Raw genomic sequence first — 18,615 nt, 5'->3', positions numbered from 1 at the left:
GGCAGCTGTCTGTTTTTGGCTAGGTCTTAATTTCGTAAGCGCCTTTAATTATCCAAAAAAAATAACACCAGTAAATGAGTTGTACAAAAGAGCATGTAGCCGCTATTTCTGAATTTTAAGCATTTGAGTAAGTTGTATAAATATATAAATATATATGTTTATTATAGTGTAATACGGCTATTAGTAGCCTATGTGTAGAATGATATTGTTAAATGAATTATATACCTGGTGCTTAGGACAAAAACCGCCTCATGGCTAAACATCCAATGGAAAATTATATGTATAAAATGAAAATAATTCAGGAGCCGTTTATTTTATTTTATTTTATTTTATGAAAATAGTGTAACATCTCTTTGTAAAATAAAATAAAAAGAGTCGAGAACATAAAAGAAAAGGTACAACTTGAAGAAATGTACCTGTGATAATGGTCATGGTCATGGTCATGGTCATGGTTCTGGTCATGATAATAGTCATAATGATAAACTACTAATAATATAAAGTAGTAAAGAAATATTAAATAGCCAGTCATTGAGTAGGAAAGGTTTCTACAAAAGGTAACTAGTTGCACACATCAAAGCTACAATCATGCTCATCCAATAAAATACTCCTTTCTTATTTGAATTACATTGGGTACAACATAAATAGGTAATATATATGTATATGACAAATGGCTTTGTAGCCTACTAGGCAATTGTTCCTACCAGGTCGAGTTTGAACGCGTGCTGGAGTAGATCATATTTCTAATAAGCATGTGTGTAGTGTAAAATAAAAATAAGAATATTATTCAATCTTATTAGGCCATTTTGTCCTACATCAAGTCCAAGACCACCACACCAAATATGCAGGAAAGAGTATATTTACCATGTGGATAGAAGATTCATGTAGTTCTTTTCTATATTCTCAAAGACATGCCTCGAAACGTAAAAATAGGATAGGCAAAGGATATTTTAATATCAGAGTACCATTTCCAGGCATCTTGATCGCATTGCACAGACACACACACAATACCCCACGATCTTTATTTTGTTTGTTTGTTAAGAGGCTTACATACACATATACTCTAACTTATTACTTTAAGCATATATGATTATACTATAATAAATAGCGTGCTAGCTATAAAGGATTTCCTCTTCTTCCTCTTCTTCCTCTTCTTCTTCTTAAAGAAGATGATTCTACAGCATTTCTGAACACAATTAAGAATATTTTAATCCACAAATTTACATGCTGTTAAAAATTGATGGAGATCTCTTTACATTATAAGAGTTTGTTACCCTTTCTGAGATTTCTTAAGGTAATATGATTATCTTTTTTTGGTATTCTTATCCATGCATTAAGATTTACATCTGGTACTGTTTTGGCAGTGTAAGCTATACTCTCGGCAATCATGATAGTTTGCCAGGACATTTAAGCAACAAGTTGGAAATCAACTAAAGTATGTTGTACATTAATACATAGATACATGTATAAAGAGAGAGCAAAGATAATATCTGAGTTGTATAAAGTCGCAAAGCTCAAAAAGACTTTGATCCGCAAATCAATTGGCTCGCTATTGATTTCTTTTTATGGCTTCTTTTATAAGATTGTAACAATTCTATGAACGCTTTGATCCTACTCTGCTTTCTTGTTTGGGTATTGCTTGTTCAAGATGGCCCAGAAAGATTATTTAAAGAATAAGGAGATATATACTATATGATACTTAGTTTTAGCAGAAAAACAAGATTTTACTCTTTATTACCATCAAGGCTCTAACATATGAAAATGATAGTATATATCAATCTTACTGTTTATGTGTAACTTATATAAAAGCACTCTTTTATTGGTAGGCTGGTTGGGTTGGTTTATTTTGTTTTTGGTGCCCAGGTTGAACCCAAGCCATACTATTTGGAAGCACCGGCCAGAAGAAGAAGAAGATAGATTAATAAGGATTATGTTAATGAGAGCACAAGAACAAGATGCTGTGAAAAGAGAAGAAAAATAATATATATAATAGAATTTTATGGTTGGACAGACAAGCGCTTTATTTGCCATAAAATTAAGTTTGATCTGCATGACTGAATCAAAAAGCTGTACTTATGTATATGCTTATGGTATAAATAAGCAGTGAATATTGTTATGGACAATATTAAACACTAACAGAAATTTGCTCTTTATTTTGATAGAAATAAAGAATTGAATAATATATATGTGCTTTTGTTTGGATCAACGTCTTTCAAAGAATATTACCGTAAAAAGCCAATAAATTGTACACTTAATATTAAAAGCGAAAATCATAAGAGCCACCCAAAAAAAAAAGGATCATTTTGGAACTAATGGTTGACATTTGTTTTAGTATTTCTTCCTATAAAAGTATTAATTTCCTTATTATATTTATAATATGTATACCTCTGTGACCACATCTATATTATTTCTGCTAGTACAGGGTATCCGAATAATATCCATTACTATTAATTCTTAGTGTATATATATACAAATTTTTTGTATTGAAGGAGTACAAAACAAAAGACAAACCGACACTGTGGCCAGAATTCATCCATCGGGATGGCGGACAAGTGCAACACCAAATTCTAACAAATTATAATATAAAGTAAAATTAAATTAAATTAAATGACAAAGAAAAAGTCCCTTTTATTTATTATTAGCAAAAGATGTGTTGAGTACAGTGAAGTCTATTGATTGAAGAATGGGGGTAGACAGTTCTCACATATAGTGGTTTATTAAGGTATAAAGGCAATAGAAATAAAGTGTTGCATTATAGAGCATTCATGCTGTAAATTAAATAAGGATTCATGTGATCTAAGTGGTAGGGTTGCTTAATACAAACGAGATTCAATATATATATATAAGTATTCTCGATTAACAGGATTCACTCGTTTTAACTCCAAAAAGTTGGAAAGGCATGAGATAGGATTAGAGCAAGGCATACGAAACGGCAGGAACCAAGAGCCCAGCAAGGGCAGAAAGAGCCAATTTGGTGGCACCGCTGTCCTTGTTTGCGTCATGCCCGACAACGGATATACTTGCTGTAGCAGTGGCACCGTTCAAAGGATTGCCCGAAGAACTAACACTAGAAAAAAATATGGTTAGAGAATCCATAAAAGCCTCAATGGCCAAAATGCAATGCAAAACAAAAGGTATAGCTGATTTACATACCCAGTTGGCTTGGAAGGAGTAACGACAATTGCACTTGAGGCAACAGCAGAGGGGCCAACAGAGGAAGCATGGCTTGGGATGATACTAGAGAGAGCTGAAGAAGAGACAGAGCTTGGGTCGGCAACAGCAGAGGCATCCTCGGCAACGGAGCTTGGATCAGCAGTAGCAGCAATGGTGGCAAGGGCTGCAAAAATGATCAGGGTAAACTTCATTGTTATAAGGTATTAATAAACGAATAAACGAATATAGATTGATGGTTAAAGATAATAATGGTAGGAATAGATAAAGTCGGCAGCAAAGACTTGACTGGTATTTATACAAGACGCAACAATTTTTATTTATTTTATTGATCTATTTCAAGTGCTTTTTTAGATACCAAAGGGGTACCATGGTTCAATTGAGCTGCCTTTTCACATGAAAAGATATGACGATTGAATATTGTACGCGATGCATATGATATTTCAAACTTATCCCGTTTATCAAAAGAAGAAGACGAATAATAATTTTGAAAAGTTGACAATTTTTTTTTGTCCCTTGTGCAATCTTTGTCTTTCTCTTCACTTGGATCAAGAATATGTATATATATATTACACTTAATTAATAATTTGATTGGCAGTCCCATAGTTCAAGCTTTACACCAAAAAAAAAAGCTACTTTGAATATTCCTGTGCGACATCGATGGACGCTGAATGGCACCACATCTGTCATGGTAACAGAGCACACCTATATAATTACACTCAATAACTCTATTTGGCATTCAATGGCCACAAAATAAAAAGAAAGAAAAAAAAATAGAAAACAAATTATTATTATTTTATTTTATTTTATTTTTTAAAAGAAAAACTTGTTTTTAAACTCTCAATTCCAAAAATGATCAATCAGTCAATAAATCAATGAATCTCTTTAAAGTACTAGTTATCCAAATCAGTGTGAATTTGACAGCCGTCGTCTTGTAAAAACACCAAAAAATTAATTAATAAATAAATAAATAAAGAAGTAAAGAAAAATATCATTCGTTTTTTTTTGTACTGTTTGTGAAAAAGGCAGATCCCTTCTCCGAATGCCGTATTGTCTCTTTTTGGTTCTGAAAATGCGAAAAAAAAATCCCGAAATACAAATACAGATTTTCAACTTGAGATTAAGACAAATTAAGAAATGATCTAGACGAATCAAAATTGATTCCTAGACAAAAAAGAGTTAGTTTTCAGATGATTTGGAAATAAATACAAGACAAGACTTCTCTACCTGTAACAATCTAAATCCTAAAGAAAGGAAAACCGTGTTTGATATGGCGATTATTATTTTTTCTTTGGCGTAAAGACATCCGGTCTTCTTTCTCCTGGCCAAATTGACTCTGAAATCGACATCATGTTTTTGTCTGCGTTAGAATCTCTTTGCCATACTTTGTTGCATTGTTTGCAAGATACAACGGCTACACCTTTAAACAGTTTTGTATTGATAATTTTCATGTTATCAAAGAAACAGAGGCTGCGTGTTTTGGAGGTTTTAAATTTGTCTATTATAATAACAATCAACTTATCTTCAGCCTCTCGTTTCTTTAACGACTTATAAAGCTTGCCAGCAACACCACATCTATGTCCTTTTAACTTGATATCATCTTTACCAAATATTCCACTACCAAATACAAGCAAGGAGCTTTGCTACTATCTTGCTAATACTTGATAGGCTTCCATTTGTCTTGTCTTTTTTTTTAAAAAAAAATAGATAAATAAGAAACATTTACAAACAAGAAAAAGTAAACTGCTTACTTGGTCCAAACTTGAGTCAAACTTTCAAAAGTGATGTCGCCATTATTCTTCATCCTTTTCTTCCTCTCCTCTTCTCTTATTTTTTTCTCTTACTCTTTACCCTTTTTACCTTGCTTTGTTTTCTGTCACCGCTTATTAGCATGCTGGCTATTATATTGGGAGCTCACTATCCGCCTTGATACAAGAAGAACCTGTATTTTGTAGTATCGAAGTCATAAGTAACGGCTGATATGGCCAGATATTGAAAAAAAAAATTGGCGTAGCTTTTATAAGAATTCAGATGTAATTTCTGGGGTGGGAATGGAACTTTTGATTTTGTTAAGCTCTCGTTCTTTTTCAGCTCTGTCTGTTTGACGGCATGTTTTGTAGTCCCCATATAATGTTAGTACTCTTTTGTGCTCCAACACGTCAACGCATGCTTCTGAGTGCTTAAGGCACAAGCAGTAGCAAACACGGAGCTTCTACCTGGATCAATAAAAACGGGCATATATTCTTGTTCGACTTCTTGGTAGTTGAAATATGACAGCTTTAATTGGAGGCTGTGAACTGGGTCCTTTATAGTTGTATTTATTTTGTAAAAAAAAAAAGGGGGGGGGGCAATCTAGACCAAAGCCATCGGGTCTAATGATATTACTAAAGAGAACATCGTTATTGTCATTTAGTTAAAGAGCATCACTAGTTTATGAATAGAGTAGTCAGAGCGTGTGTCAAAATAATTCAATAGTGAGTGACATACTTTGAAAACCGTAGCCTATCGGATTTTACACGGTGAAATGAGTTTAAGTTGGTCATTATAAGCCCTTGGAAGCGACAATGAAAGAAGTATACGTATACCGTTGATACTTATGGCTATAGACCGAACGTGCATCGATGGATTAGGATATAAATCATAAAGTCGCGGCAAAGGAAGCCGCCTGATATTGTAAGGCTGGTGACATATGTGTTCAGCTTCGTAGGAGGATAGAATATATAATAATAACGGAATAAAGCTTTACGTTTGTTCTGAAAGAGTTACCAAAGTAGCCTCCATTGGCAAAAGTCCTTTTAGTGGTAGGCATATATCTTTGATTTGTTCCTTAAGATCTTCTGATAGTGAGTGGCAATTTTCCCATTTAGGACTGACGCCACAAACAAACTGATAACAGTACTGTTTTTTTTTGCTATGAAAGCCACATATTTAGGGTGCATATTCTACAAATCGCAAAGATGTTAGATTTTGCCACAGACGAGCACAAATAACGGCTTACAAGAAATGTATTTTACATAAGATATCTAAAATATTGTAAAAGCTTACCTTTAAAGTTCTTCGCTATATTATTTTTATAAATAGTAACGAGATCTACACAAGCTGCTGTCAATGGTTAACTAGCGCCTTTAGGAAACCTTTCTGCATAACTTACACTTGAATACAAAGTACAAATGTGCCCAAAATAATCAAAATAGGGCTGGGAATTATAATACTGCTTGTTACATTTCGGCCTTTTACTAGCTAGCAAACAGAATACCAATAATTTTGCTTGAAGATACAGTCTGGTATTGGTTCTAGATTTTCTAATATAAAGTAATTTGTAAATAGCATTGCCTTAATGCCTATTTGCTGGATATATATTGAGCTATCGATTATTCTGTTTCTTAAAGTATTTCTGCACGCGTTGTTTATCATTGTATCGAGTGCACTCTTTCGATTAAAGGCCTGATAGTTACTGCCTAAATTGGCTTCTACTACCTTCTGTTTTGAAAGCACGTGGTTTGGGCAGGCCTTAGAGCTAGCCGTACTATGCCCATTCTATTTACAGTCTTTGCATACAGTATATGATGAACTTGATGATGTTACCCATCTCTTAGCTTTTGATTTTTGAGCCTTTACTAAGTAGCTTTGTTTTCGTTTTTTCTTTATGTTCTCATTCTTAAACGCGTTAAAGTGCTATCTAACTAAATCTAAATCTAAGATATATTTAATAGTTTACTATCATTTGCAAACACTTATTCGTAGAGGGGACATTTGCAGAAGCTCTTACTGGTGTTTCCTTTTTATTTGTAGTCAGCTCATGTCATATCTATAAAAAAGGCGTGCTCAGTAAACGCAAGTTTTATATACATGTAGCTTACTTACTTTAAACCCATTGTCATTTTCATCACTTCTTGCTTCAAGATTCATTAAAATCTTCTTTTTCTTTTTAATAATAGTATTATTTTTCTTAACATAGTACAGCTTGAAATATTGTTGAAGGAAAAATAAGATATGAAAAAAAAACTGATTTTGATCTTACAAAATGTCGTTTGATAGATTTATTATAAAATGATAGATCATACATATTATTAAAAAGAAAGAGAGATACTCTGTACAAGACTTACATTTAGTCTCTATATTTTTAAAGAAAAATGGAAGAAAGTATTATTTTTCTTCTAAATAAAGCTTTGGCTGTATCAAAAACATCATATAATTCAAAGAATCTAGCAGCTTTGAAAACCTTGGAAAAACCTAAGAGACTTAAGAGACTCGAAAGTTTTTAGGTGCTTAAAGAGTTATAAGGGCCATAAGGCCTATGAAAGTTATTAGGGGTATTAGAGCTATAAAAGCTTTAGACACTTTAAGGAAACCAGAGATTGTAAATAATTCAATGATATCGGAAAAATTCTTGTCATCATTATATACATTATTACGTACATAATATATAAAATGGTAATTGTGCGCCCAATCGAGATAAATAACATAGAAGTAGGAAAAGTTAGAGATCAGATGACATACCATATGGAATTTGGATTTACACAAGAAAACATTGTAACTCTCAAGACAACTATAGAAATTTGAAAAGGTTTTATAAGATTAGACAAACGGATAATGCAAACATGTAGTAAATACTTAAATTGATAATAGTATAAGAACCGTGTAATAAAGTTTAGCTACAAATATTATCATAAACATTAGAAGATGAATGTATACAAATTATTAAATAAAATGAAAAAAAAGAAACTAAACAACAAGTGTAATTATTACTATTTTATTTGATCCAAAATTTTCAATTTTTGTATGGATCATTTTCGTTTTTGATTTAGTATCGAATATTTAAATAAGCTTAAACGACCAGTTTTTCTTTCTTTCTTAGAATAGCATGGCTATTGCCTCTTAAACTGTCCCAATGAGAACAACCGGTCGATCCCGTGTATCATATACTATATATAGCCAGATTTAAGAAGACATGAGAAAAAGCGCAAAAAAAAGGGATAAGGTGAAAAAGGTAATTTGGTTAAATCAGTCAAGTAAGCTAATGATAAAGATATCTAATATTAAGGAAGAATATATCATAATCTTAATAGATATTGTCCATAGATAAAAATATGACAGGAATAGCTACTGTCATCTTTGGCTGTTTATACAGAATGTACCAATTTACAATCTATTGATCTTCTTTCTTTATTACAAGAAAATATACATATGTATATATATCAGACACTTACTAAGTGATTGTAATATTGGTCACAAAATTTAAAAAAAATGATACTGTAGAAATACCTTGACATTTTCTCTTGGCTCAAGAAGTGAAAATTGAGAAAGAGGGGGAGCATGTGGGGACGTGCGTACTAGGAGAATGTGTGTGAATGTGTTTTTACTTCATTTTATAGGCAATATGCTGTCAAGTGTATTTGCTGATGTGCAAAAGAAAACATCTCTCTATTGTAATGCTCAAAACAAGCAAGACAGTCTTTTTTTTTTTAAAGAAAAATGGAATCAAACCCAGTTTTCCCCTAGGGACAGACATTTGTGGTCAGAACAGGAAAACAGGCTTTGTGTTTTTCTACACAATAATTCTGCAGTTTATTCCACCTAACCATCATTTTTTTTTATTTGTTTGAAATTTTTGGGATGTCGTTTATTTAGGTCTTATTATTAATAGTGATTATAATCTTTATTTAACAGTAAGCAAAAAGACTATGTTTTTATTGTATTTTTTTGTGTTAAATTCTTGCTATGTTGTTTGGTAATGAATGGTACAAATTGATGGTCGTCTTTAAATTATAGAATTTCTCGACATACTTTAATCTCTATACAATACTTATTTATTTATTTTTGCTTTCCTTTATAAGTCTCATAACCTTGATTGATAATAAAATATATTTGCTTGTATATATATATATATATATATATAATTAGATATGTATGTATAAAATACGAATGTTTATACTTTGTACCAAAATGAGTATGATGGAGAGATTGTCTAACCGGAAGAACGTTTTGCCTTACTGGTTTTAATTTATTTATATATATATCATGGGATAATAAAACAATAGAAGGCTGTTTATATGTATACAAATGTAGACACATACATACACACAAAAGATAAATGGTTTATAAAATCAATATAAAGCTAAGCCTGTTTGAAGCTTAATAAAAGACCACAAGACTTACTGTATCCTCAAACAGACAATCAACCAATCAATCAACCAATCGATCAACCGATCGAACAAATAAAGGAAAGGGAATTGAATTGAATTGAATTGAATTGAATGGAATTGAATGCGCTCAACAGATTTTCTAGTAAAGAGTGTCCAGACTTCATGTTTAGAGTATATATCTTTAGGATTTAAAATATATTAGTATAAAAAGATAAACCAGCCACATCTGGCATTCATATATCTGCCATCTTTGTAACACATACACACATATATACATATATACATATATATATATATATATATTTACAACTGTAAAAAGAAAAGGAAATGAATGAATGAAAGAAAGAACAGCATGATCTTGTTTGTTTAAAAATAAGAATGAATTCAAACCAACTACCTGCTGTAGAATATAACATATATAAGAACAGCAGCAAGAAGTGATATCAATTTCTACAATTAGAGGAAAGATGTATACAATACTTATACGTATATATTTAAGTCAAGTTGAAGAAGAAACCCAATCTTCTTCGCCACAGCCGGACATACTTCACAATTGGCAATAAAAATAAAAATAAAAATAAAAATAAAAATAAATATTGTCTTGTGTGTGTAGAATAATGTACAATTCAATAGAGAACCCGTTGGGATGTGATATTTTCAAAGACTGCTAAAAAAGAATTATTAGTGAAACCCAGTCAAAAAAAAAAAGAAAAAAAAAACCCAACCACAGTTGATGAAAACAGAAGTACTGTGACAAACATAAGAGAGATACATCTTAATAAACTTGACTTTTCAAGACTTATTCTCTTAAGTAAATATATAGAGACGACTCTTGATTATATTATGTTTATGTTTGAAGGTAGAAAAACAAGCTCAATTCTTAATAAAGACTTGGTGATGAAATGGCCTCCCTCAGTAAACTTTTACATCTTTTCATTGGAATGTAAATCGCCGCGTAAAGCAAAAGTGAGTGAAAATTCTAAATTTTCACTTGACAACGGGTTCTCTATTATCCTTTTTGTCTCACACTGATGAAGATCGCCCTCTGGCTGTGCTCCAAAAAATAATAGCCCCAAAACCAAAACCAAAACCAAAACCAAAATGTGTGTGTGCAAAAGTCTGATCCAAATTCTATTGTTCTAGTGTGGCAAGAAAGTAAAAACATAAAACCAAAACAAAGAGTGTCTTTACTACAAAACGAAAATTTAAAATTGTGCATATTAGAATAATTTGCAGTACTTTATTTTATTTTCTTTCATTTCATTTCATTTTTCTTATTAGAGCAAATAGTAAATACTCGAATTTCAGTCAATTGTACTCTACTCTACTTTACTCTACTCAATTCAGTTCAGTTCTTTAAGCACAATGTAAAATATAAAAAGGGGAAAGGTGGAATGATGAAATGATAAGGTCAGCGGTCACTAGGCAACCCCATTTTTTAAGCGCGTGACACTTTCCACTATGGCCCACGCAACATTCTTATTTATTTATTTATTTATTTATTTATTTATTTATACATAAAACATAGTTACATACATATTGTATATTATATATATATATATATATTATTTAAAGAATTTATTAACCATAGTAGTAACCATAACAACTCTTTTTATTTTTATTTTTATTATATTATATTATATATTATATTATATTATACGTTATATTACATATTATTATTATTTACTTGCTTTGTTTTGTTCTTGCCCTCGTTGGCTTGCTCTGCGATCAAGTCAACTAGCATGAATGCTCTCGTAGCTCTCTTACACTTTTGTGAAGTGCATGGTCCATGTGTTGTCTTCTGTACCCAGGCAATTCACAGACCAGATCTGCCTCATCATGATTCAGACACAATCCTTACCATCCCGACCCACTTCAAAGACAAATCCACGGATAACCATCCAACCACGCCATCGCCACCCCCACCACCTCAAACTCTAACTCCAACACAAACACCTCATCTCCAACCCTCAGCCTCTATCTCGTCCACGCTTTCTATTTCAGAACTCCACGCATCACCTACCACTACCACTACCACTACCACTACCAACAGTAGCAGCAGTAGTAGTGGCAGTACCACTAATACTAATACTAATAATAATCTTTCCCCTCGTCTGCAGTCTCCGCCGTCTTTAACCTCACTACGCAAGGTCCCATGTTCGATAACTTCTTCTTCTTCAAGTACAAAAGGATTTACAAGTTCTCTTCGTGATCATCCTTTGTCTGGACAGACATCTACCTGTGCAGCATGTACAGCGCAGATGCCAATGATTACCACAAAGGAACATTGTGGACCACAAGAGGCAAGGTCACTCTTGACTCGCGATGAAGAAGATCCCTCGGTGAGTTATATAGGTAGCAAGGCACCACAACAACTCCACCTCTACAAAGCTGTTAGACTTGCCTGTGTACGAAGGTATATAAACCACATATACACATACATACACACACACATATATATATATATATATATGAGTATATGATTATAGAGATAGACATAGAGATAGACATCGGTATATAGATAGATTAGTTATTATAATATACATATATTATCACCACTTAATATTGTTCTATAAATAAATGAATAAATAAATGCTTAATTATTGTTGCTATATTACTTTTTTATTATTATTACTATTATTGTTATTATATATCAATTTCGATTTTCTGTTTCTATGCTTTTTTATTTTATTTTATTTTATTTTTTATTTATTTATTTAGTTTGACAACAGAATTTTGTCCTGGAAGAGATGGACCAGTGTTGTTTGGAGATGATGAGAATGGCTATGTGATGAGCTATATGTTCAAATTGAGAGACTCTCAGGCAAGAGGAGAGGTTCGATTTTATTCCCTGATGATGCTTATGACAGATCGTGTATATCTAATCTCATGCTGGCCATTTCTGGTCAGGTACGACATAATCAATTTTATATTATATTGTATTATATTATATTATATCAATTCAATTCAATCCAATTCATTTTTTTCTCCTGATAGTGTTTATTAACTGTTCTTATTATTTAAACATATAATTAATTATTTGTTATTGTCGTTCGTTCTTTTCTTTCTTTCTTTCTTTGGGTTGTCTATTGTAGTGCTTTCAGATCCATGGCCATTAACCTTCAGGAACGAGCAGATGTCATCTTTCAAAGTGAAAAAGAAAGTCGTGAAAGGCAACCGGTTTTTCACACCATGGCAAACAATCGACGGGTTGCACCAATGTCACAAGGTAAGATAAGATTACATACATCTATAGAGCTGGTTTGAAATCAATTCAAGATTATTCATTCATTCATTCATTCATTCATTTTATTTTTCTTATTATTATTCTGATATTGAACAACTTGTTCATTTCTAATTTTTTTTTAAAAAAAAAAACAGATCAGTTCTTTAGACGTCGCAGCAATACTTCACTCAGGTCGCTGGTCGATCTTTTGAATATCAAAGTAAGACAAGCACACATACATATATAATTAGATATATATATATATATATATGTGTGTGTGGGAATAATTTATTTATTTTAATATGAATTATGTAGGATATTTATGCTCAAATACATGCCCAGTTCAGTTATATTCTCAAATTATCTTCAAGAAAGCGCATGGAAAAGATTTCACCTGGAAGGAGTGCTGGGCCTGCTTATCTAAAGATGGTGAGTAAAATTCCTACTAGCTGTATAGATATATATACATACACATACATGTTTATTTACCTATATTTCTATAGCGTGCAGAATACCTTGCAAAAAAGAATCGCCAACACGAAGGAGCAATGAAAGATACCCGACCTTGACCATAACCATAACCATAACCATAACCATTCTCCAACTCTCACATATATTATCTTACTATCTACCTATCTCTATATTATACACACATCTCCACATCTACACATACATATATATTTAATATCTTTCTTTTTTTTTCCCTGTTTTATACGGTTGCTATTACCCTTTTTATAGTAGTAGTAATAGTATCATTGTCTTGTTTCCTATTGCTTTCTATATACAGCAAGACACACTATAAAAGTCGCATAATCAAAGAAAATAAGTCGCATCTTTAAGAGTTTTTGCGTTATGAATGAACCCCGTTTTTTTTTGTATGGAGCTGGTGAAAAGCTCAGGATTTTATTAAAGTCTGATTGAATAGGAAAAGAGAACATTAAAATATTTGTTTGTAAGGTTTTGTAGGTTATATGATGTTTTTGGCTGAAATATAGTAGAATCTCAAAAAGTGTTCACACAAATACATACATATACATATATTTATATATATTTATATGAACACATAAAAATGAATAGGCCTATTTGCACGTCCTGACGTCTCTTTTCTTACCAGCTGACTTTTCCCCTTGCTTATTCTTTTCTTTCCAAAAAAGAAAAAAAAAGCAAAAGTAAGCTAGTGTTTCGCTTCCTCTTCCTCTTATTCTTCTTCTTCTTCTTATCGTTTGTATCAGTTATGTGGTTGTCATCTTTAAAGACCCTTTGGGTAGCAACTGTCTTGATAGTGTCTCTTGACTCTATTAGGGCCGAAGACTCTTTCCAGGATGTCAACGCGGCTGCCAGTCTTGCTCGCCGAGTTCTGGAGGATGCTAATATAGGAACTCTTGCTACAGTAATTAGCCCTTATGTACATTATAACTACACTGGTAATGATTCTTATTATGATGGCAGTTATAACTACAGTCATAATAATAATTATAATTATTCAACAAGATCTTCCGTTTGCTCTTTTGGAATACTACAGTGTTCAGTGTTCCAGCACCGGAGACCCCTTGCTTTACATGTCAGATCTTGAGGTAAACCAAATGTTTATATATATATATATATTTCATTTACAGACATTTTGGTTACGGAAATTACTGAAACACTACCACATAAATAAATAAATAAATATATTAAAAATTATTAAAAAAAAAAAAAAAATTCTAGGTGAATGCAAAGAATATGCACCGTGAGCCAAGAGTCTCGCTTTCTGTCAGAGCCCTGCAAGACTACAATCCCGGAGGTAGTCAGTCACCTATTCAACAACCTCGTTTCTCGTTGCTCGGAGAGATTGAACCTGTTCCAGAATCAAAGGTATCTTAATCAGCCAATGAAAACCTAATGCTTGCGTAGATGTATTAAAAAGAAAGAAAGAAAGAAGCTTTTGCAGCTCAAACATATTCTCTTCAATATTTTTGTTACACTAACACCTTGTGTATATTCTAAAACCAACAATAACAATAAAAATTAGTTTAATATTGCTTTGTCTTGCTTCTTGGCTGTTCATCCTGAAGCAGCTCCATGGTAAGAATTCTATTATATACATGAATTTTTTTTTATTGATTTATTGATTTATTGATCATTCTAGGCAAAGATTCCATGATTTCAAGTTTTACAAGCTAAAGGTCTCGGCTGTCTATTATGTTGGAGGTTATGGTGGACTGAATTACATTGGCTGGATTCCTTTGTCAGTGTATCAGCAAGCCCAACCTGATGCCCGTATGAAACTCCAAACCTAAAATGAACTAAAATGAAATAAACTGCATAAATTATTTATATGCAGATGTGTGTGTGTATGTAGTTAAAGTGATTCTGATTCTTTGCTTGTTTTCTTCAAATAAGAGAAATCTTGTGTTTCCTATTATAGTAACTACAGAAATAAAAACAGGCGATATATATAAATAATAATAATAATAATAATAACAGCTTGTTGTACTACTAAATAAAAGAAAAGAATAGCCGTTTGTAGTTTATGTGTATTGGATTACTCAAATATTCATTCAATTGTAATATTGTGCATGATTTTCTTCCCGTTCCTCTCTTTATTGCTGTGATCATTGTAAGACCACAGATAGCTGATATTCATCTATAATAATAATAATAATAATAATAAAATTAAATCTCATGAGGATTTGGTAATTTTCTTTAATGTAGTTGCTATAATATTTCAAGATTTTCAAAGAACATAAAAGAAAATTGTACTCCAAATGTACAGAATCCAAGATTACTTGATTTATAATTATTAGCAGTTTAATTTCACAGTAACACAATTCTTGAATATATATATTCACAATGTCCAAGGTAATATTGCTGTTGGTTTATCCATTTCATTAAATAAGTAAAACATGTGTTTAGGGTATTAATGCAAAATATATATATATAAAAAAGCAATTGATTATTGAAGAGTCTGTTGATCAGTTAAACTCTTCAATGATCATATTGGTATATAATTTGTCTTTTCCCCCAAAATAAATAATAAGAAAAAAAGTTTAGTCTAAATTTTATCGCATTACTAATCTAGGGTGATTATATTAATCAAGGTAAGATAATAAACGTATTACAAATACAAGAAGTACTTGCTCTTAATTCATTTATTTATCTTTTAAACCTCGTTACAAGTGAACTTGGAAAGCATAATAGTAAACGAATATCGTATTTTGTAAAATAAAATAAAATAAAATAAACGCTGTTATTTCTCTCCCTATTTTGTACCTTTTTAGAATATTAATATTTTAAAGCACTGATCACCAAAAGGACATAAGAATAAAGAAAGGATAGAAGGATTGCACTGGCCAAGTCAAGTGTGTATGAATCTAAAGATGGACAAATGAAAAAGAAAGGACATTGATATACAACATGTGTGTATAAAGAGATATATTGGGGGGGAGGGGGGGTTGTGGAATGCGACTCCAAATTGTAGATGATGTACAAATTGAGGTAATTCAATGATACCTTTATATATATAATATCCGTTTACCCAGGATAATTTTCCCATTTCAAGCAGAAAGCTTAGGAGGAAAGGAAGCTCATCTATATATACAATTTTCAACCAATTCTAAATAATGAAATATTAAGCATTCGAATATGTTCAAGTCAATCTTTATCTATTGTTTGATAATTCACTCAATAATTTTTACCTATGTGTCCTGTAACACTACCAACTATAGCATCTTCTTCTATCTATCCATTTATCTGTATAGTAGTAGCGTCATTTTTGCTCAATCGGAAAATAATAATTTAATAATGATAAAATCCGGTAAAGAGAGAGAGACAGACAGAGGAAATAGCATTCTATACAATAACCCATTTGACATTGCTTCAAAAAGAAGAAGCAGATCTTAATGGTGTCATATAACATAATAGACTAAATCAATACACACACACACACTATAAAGAGATATGATCTAAACGAATTTTCCGTTTCTGTTCTTTGTTTTTGGGGCTAGTTCGTCATAAAGACGTAACAAGTCTCTTATTTTTTTAAGTAGCCGATTTTTATCAATATCCGAAAATCAAGCCATTTCTTATACCACTTCTTCTTCGTCTTCTTTATAACTTTTATTCTCATCTATATTCCCATTTCATCTAAAAGCTATACTCAATGTGTAAGTCAAGACAAAAAAAAAACCTTTGATCAATTCAAGAAAGTATTTTTATAGTGCATCATCATTAATACGTATATATATCTATATATATATATCTATATTACTGTTGCTCTTATGTAGCAAAACAAGAAACACTCGACTCCAAGCTATCCAACCGCGCAGAGCTACAAGAACTTGTAGACAGAAACATCATCAAAGGTAGGTGATTTTTATCATAAATATATATATACAACAATTATTGCTGCGAAATGTGTACAAATGTTTCTTACACTTTTATAAATCCCAAAAAGATCCTTCAAGGTTTGCTCCTGCTATTCAAAAACAAGTGGATGATCTTGCTCGACGCCAAATTGAAGACAACCTTCGCCACAAAATTGATAATCGACCAACACGTGATGAGTTGGTTGAAAACAATATCCTCAAAGGTAAGTGAATAAATAAATAAATATATAATAAAATAATAAAATAATAAAATACAATACAATACAATACAATACAATACAATAGATTCTAGTGTGGCACCTGCATTACAGCAATCTCAGGCTGCTCTCGAAAAGAGCCAGTTGCAAGATAAAATGGAGCACAAGATTCATGACCGACCTGATCCCGCTCTTTTAGTAGAGCATGGTATTTTGAAAGGTAAAGACATATTACTACTTACATCTTATCTGCCTATAAATCTTTAACACAACAAAACTACCTATTGGTTCTGTAGGAGACGATATCCCTTGAATATAGACAGATAGATTAGGCTATTCAATATTTCAAGATTTTCAATACATTCTGTTGATTTATATACATTTTATTTATTTTTCTTTTTTGAAGGCTTTTCAAATACACAGCCTTATACATATATTATATGTATGTATTAGTTTTTTTTTATATTGTGTTTATTCGACTGCTTGTTCAGGTGCTTTTCGTATCAGTCGAAGATTATTTGGTACAGACGAACAAACTTTTTTTGGTTTTATAGCTCGGGTCGAAGTAAGTTCTTTCCAGACAAAGCATGAATGTCCAACGATGTGATGCTTTGGTTTGCGCCCCCGTTTCTTGCGAGGAATATGAAGATCAGGGTGATCCGATGTGAAAGAAGCTTGTATTTGTGGTTGTGGTTGTGATTTTGATGGTGATGGTGATTTTGATGGTGATTTTGATATTTGTGTCGTCGGTATTAATGTCGATGTCAATGTGTGTGCTGGTGCTGGTGCTGGTGCTGGTGCTGGTGCTGGTGCTGGTTTTGGTATAGGTGTATGGGTTGGTGTATGAATTGGTGTTGGTGTATGTGAATGTGAATGTGAATGTGAATGTGAATAAGTATGTAGAAGTGGATGTGTGGGTGTCAATTTAGATATAGATGCGGATGTTGGGCGTCCAGGATTGACCTCCCACACAGTTGGGGCTAAGAATACCCAGCCACCTTCCCATATTGGCTCACGTAGGTTAGGTGGCCTACCTCGGCGACGTTTGAGAGCCGGTGGTTGAGATACTGGACTCTGAGCAGGTGTGATTGTGGGGGATTCAACAGGACCAGCCTGAATAGATTGATCTTGAGCTTGAGATTGTAAAGAGCGTACTAGTCGTTGGGGTGGGTCGTCACCTTGGAGTGGAGGTAAGGTGTCTTCGCAAGGTGGAGAGACTGGGCGGAATGGTAAGGTGAGTGAAGAAATGGAGGGAATTTGATGATGTTCTGGAGATAGTCTTTGGTTTAGCTCTGGCCTAGGCGACAGAGTCAAGAGATGGCTAATAGAAGGTAGTTTATGCTCATGAGTGTAAGCGTGTGTGTGAGAGTGGACAGGCTTATGGAATAAGGAAGCCATGAGGTTTTTGTTTGAGGTGAATGGTGGAAGTAAGAGAGGAGAAGCTATTAAAATAAGAAAGGGAAGAAGACCATTTATACCAAATATATATATATAAAAGAAAACGGTTACCA

General features: G+C 32.4%; 6 protein-coding genes across 6 annotated transcripts; 2 read left to right on the top strand and 4 right to left on the bottom strand.

The window, feature by feature from the left end:
* Positions 1 to 1,925: 1,925 nt before the first annotated feature.
* PHYBLDRAFT_163387 (homeobox containing transcription factor) lies at positions 1,926 to 3,362 on the bottom strand (the record flags this gene model as incomplete). Its single annotated transcript, XM_018434787.1, has 5 exons — positions 1,926 to 1,955; positions 2,383 to 2,441; positions 2,509 to 2,564; positions 2,924 to 3,064; positions 3,151 to 3,362. 5 exons carry the CDS (start codon positions 3,360 to 3,362, stop codon positions 1,926 to 1,928), a joined length of 498 nt encoding a protein of 165 aa, XP_018296312.1.
* A 1,086-nt stretch (positions 3,363 to 4,448) lies between these two features.
* PHYBLDRAFT_69793 (hypothetical protein) lies at positions 4,449 to 4,972 on the bottom strand (the record flags this gene model as incomplete). The annotated part of the gene is made up of 3 exons (XM_018442165.1): positions 4,449 to 4,785; positions 4,830 to 4,853; positions 4,920 to 4,972. The coding sequence occupies 3 exons, from the start codon at positions 4,970 to 4,972 to the stop codon at positions 4,449 to 4,451; spliced, it is 414 nt and encodes a 137-aa protein (XP_018296311.1).
* Positions 4,973 to 5,185: 213 nt separating this feature from the next.
* On the bottom strand, positions 5,186 to 7,234 carry PHYBLDRAFT_163385 (hypothetical protein; the record flags this gene model as incomplete). The annotated part of the gene is made up of 11 exons (XM_018434786.1): positions 5,186 to 5,265; positions 5,385 to 5,465; positions 5,685 to 5,833; positions 5,915 to 6,066; positions 6,214 to 6,228; position 6,320; positions 6,425 to 6,705; positions 6,727 to 6,843; positions 6,887 to 6,946; positions 7,033 to 7,092; positions 7,190 to 7,234. 11 exons carry the CDS (start codon positions 7,232 to 7,234, stop codon positions 5,186 to 5,188), a joined length of 1,041 nt encoding a protein of 346 aa, XP_018296310.1.
* A 6,540-nt stretch (positions 7,235 to 13,774) lies between these two features.
* Positions 13,775 to 14,819, top strand: PHYBLDRAFT_69796 (hypothetical protein; the record flags this gene model as incomplete). The annotated part of the gene is made up of 5 exons (XM_018442166.1): positions 13,775 to 13,964; positions 14,032 to 14,114; positions 14,248 to 14,394; positions 14,552 to 14,604; positions 14,669 to 14,819. 5 exons carry the CDS (start codon positions 13,775 to 13,777, stop codon positions 14,817 to 14,819), a joined length of 624 nt encoding a protein of 207 aa, XP_018296309.1.
* Positions 14,820 to 16,681: 1,862 nt separating this feature from the next.
* On the top strand, positions 16,682 to 17,417 carry PHYBLDRAFT_163382 (hypothetical protein; the record flags this gene model as incomplete). The annotated part of the gene is made up of 5 exons (XM_018434785.1): positions 16,682 to 16,685; positions 16,806 to 16,883; positions 16,976 to 17,110; positions 17,193 to 17,324; positions 17,401 to 17,417. 5 exons carry the CDS (start codon positions 16,682 to 16,684, stop codon positions 17,415 to 17,417), a joined length of 366 nt encoding a protein of 121 aa, XP_018296308.1.
* A 158-nt stretch (positions 17,418 to 17,575) lies between these two features.
* On the bottom strand, positions 17,576 to 18,502 carry PHYBLDRAFT_163381 (hypothetical protein; the record flags this gene model as incomplete). Its single annotated transcript, XM_018434784.1, has 1 exon — positions 17,576 to 18,502. One exon carries the CDS (start codon positions 18,500 to 18,502, stop codon positions 17,576 to 17,578), a length of 927 nt encoding a protein of 308 aa, XP_018296307.1.
* Positions 18,503 to 18,615: the final 113 nt, after the last annotated feature.

The sequence above is a fragment of the Phycomyces blakesleeanus genome (genome assembly GCF_001638985.1).
Source record: "Phycomyces blakesleeanus NRRL 1555(-) unplaced genomic scaffold PHYBLscaffold_3, whole genome shotgun sequence".
NCBI classification, from domain to species: Eukaryota; Fungi; Mucoromycota; class Mucoromycetes; order Mucorales; family Phycomycetaceae; genus Phycomyces; species Phycomyces blakesleeanus.
The sequence above is the reverse complement of the archived record's forward strand: the minus strand, read 5'-3'. Positions and strand labels throughout refer to the sequence as shown.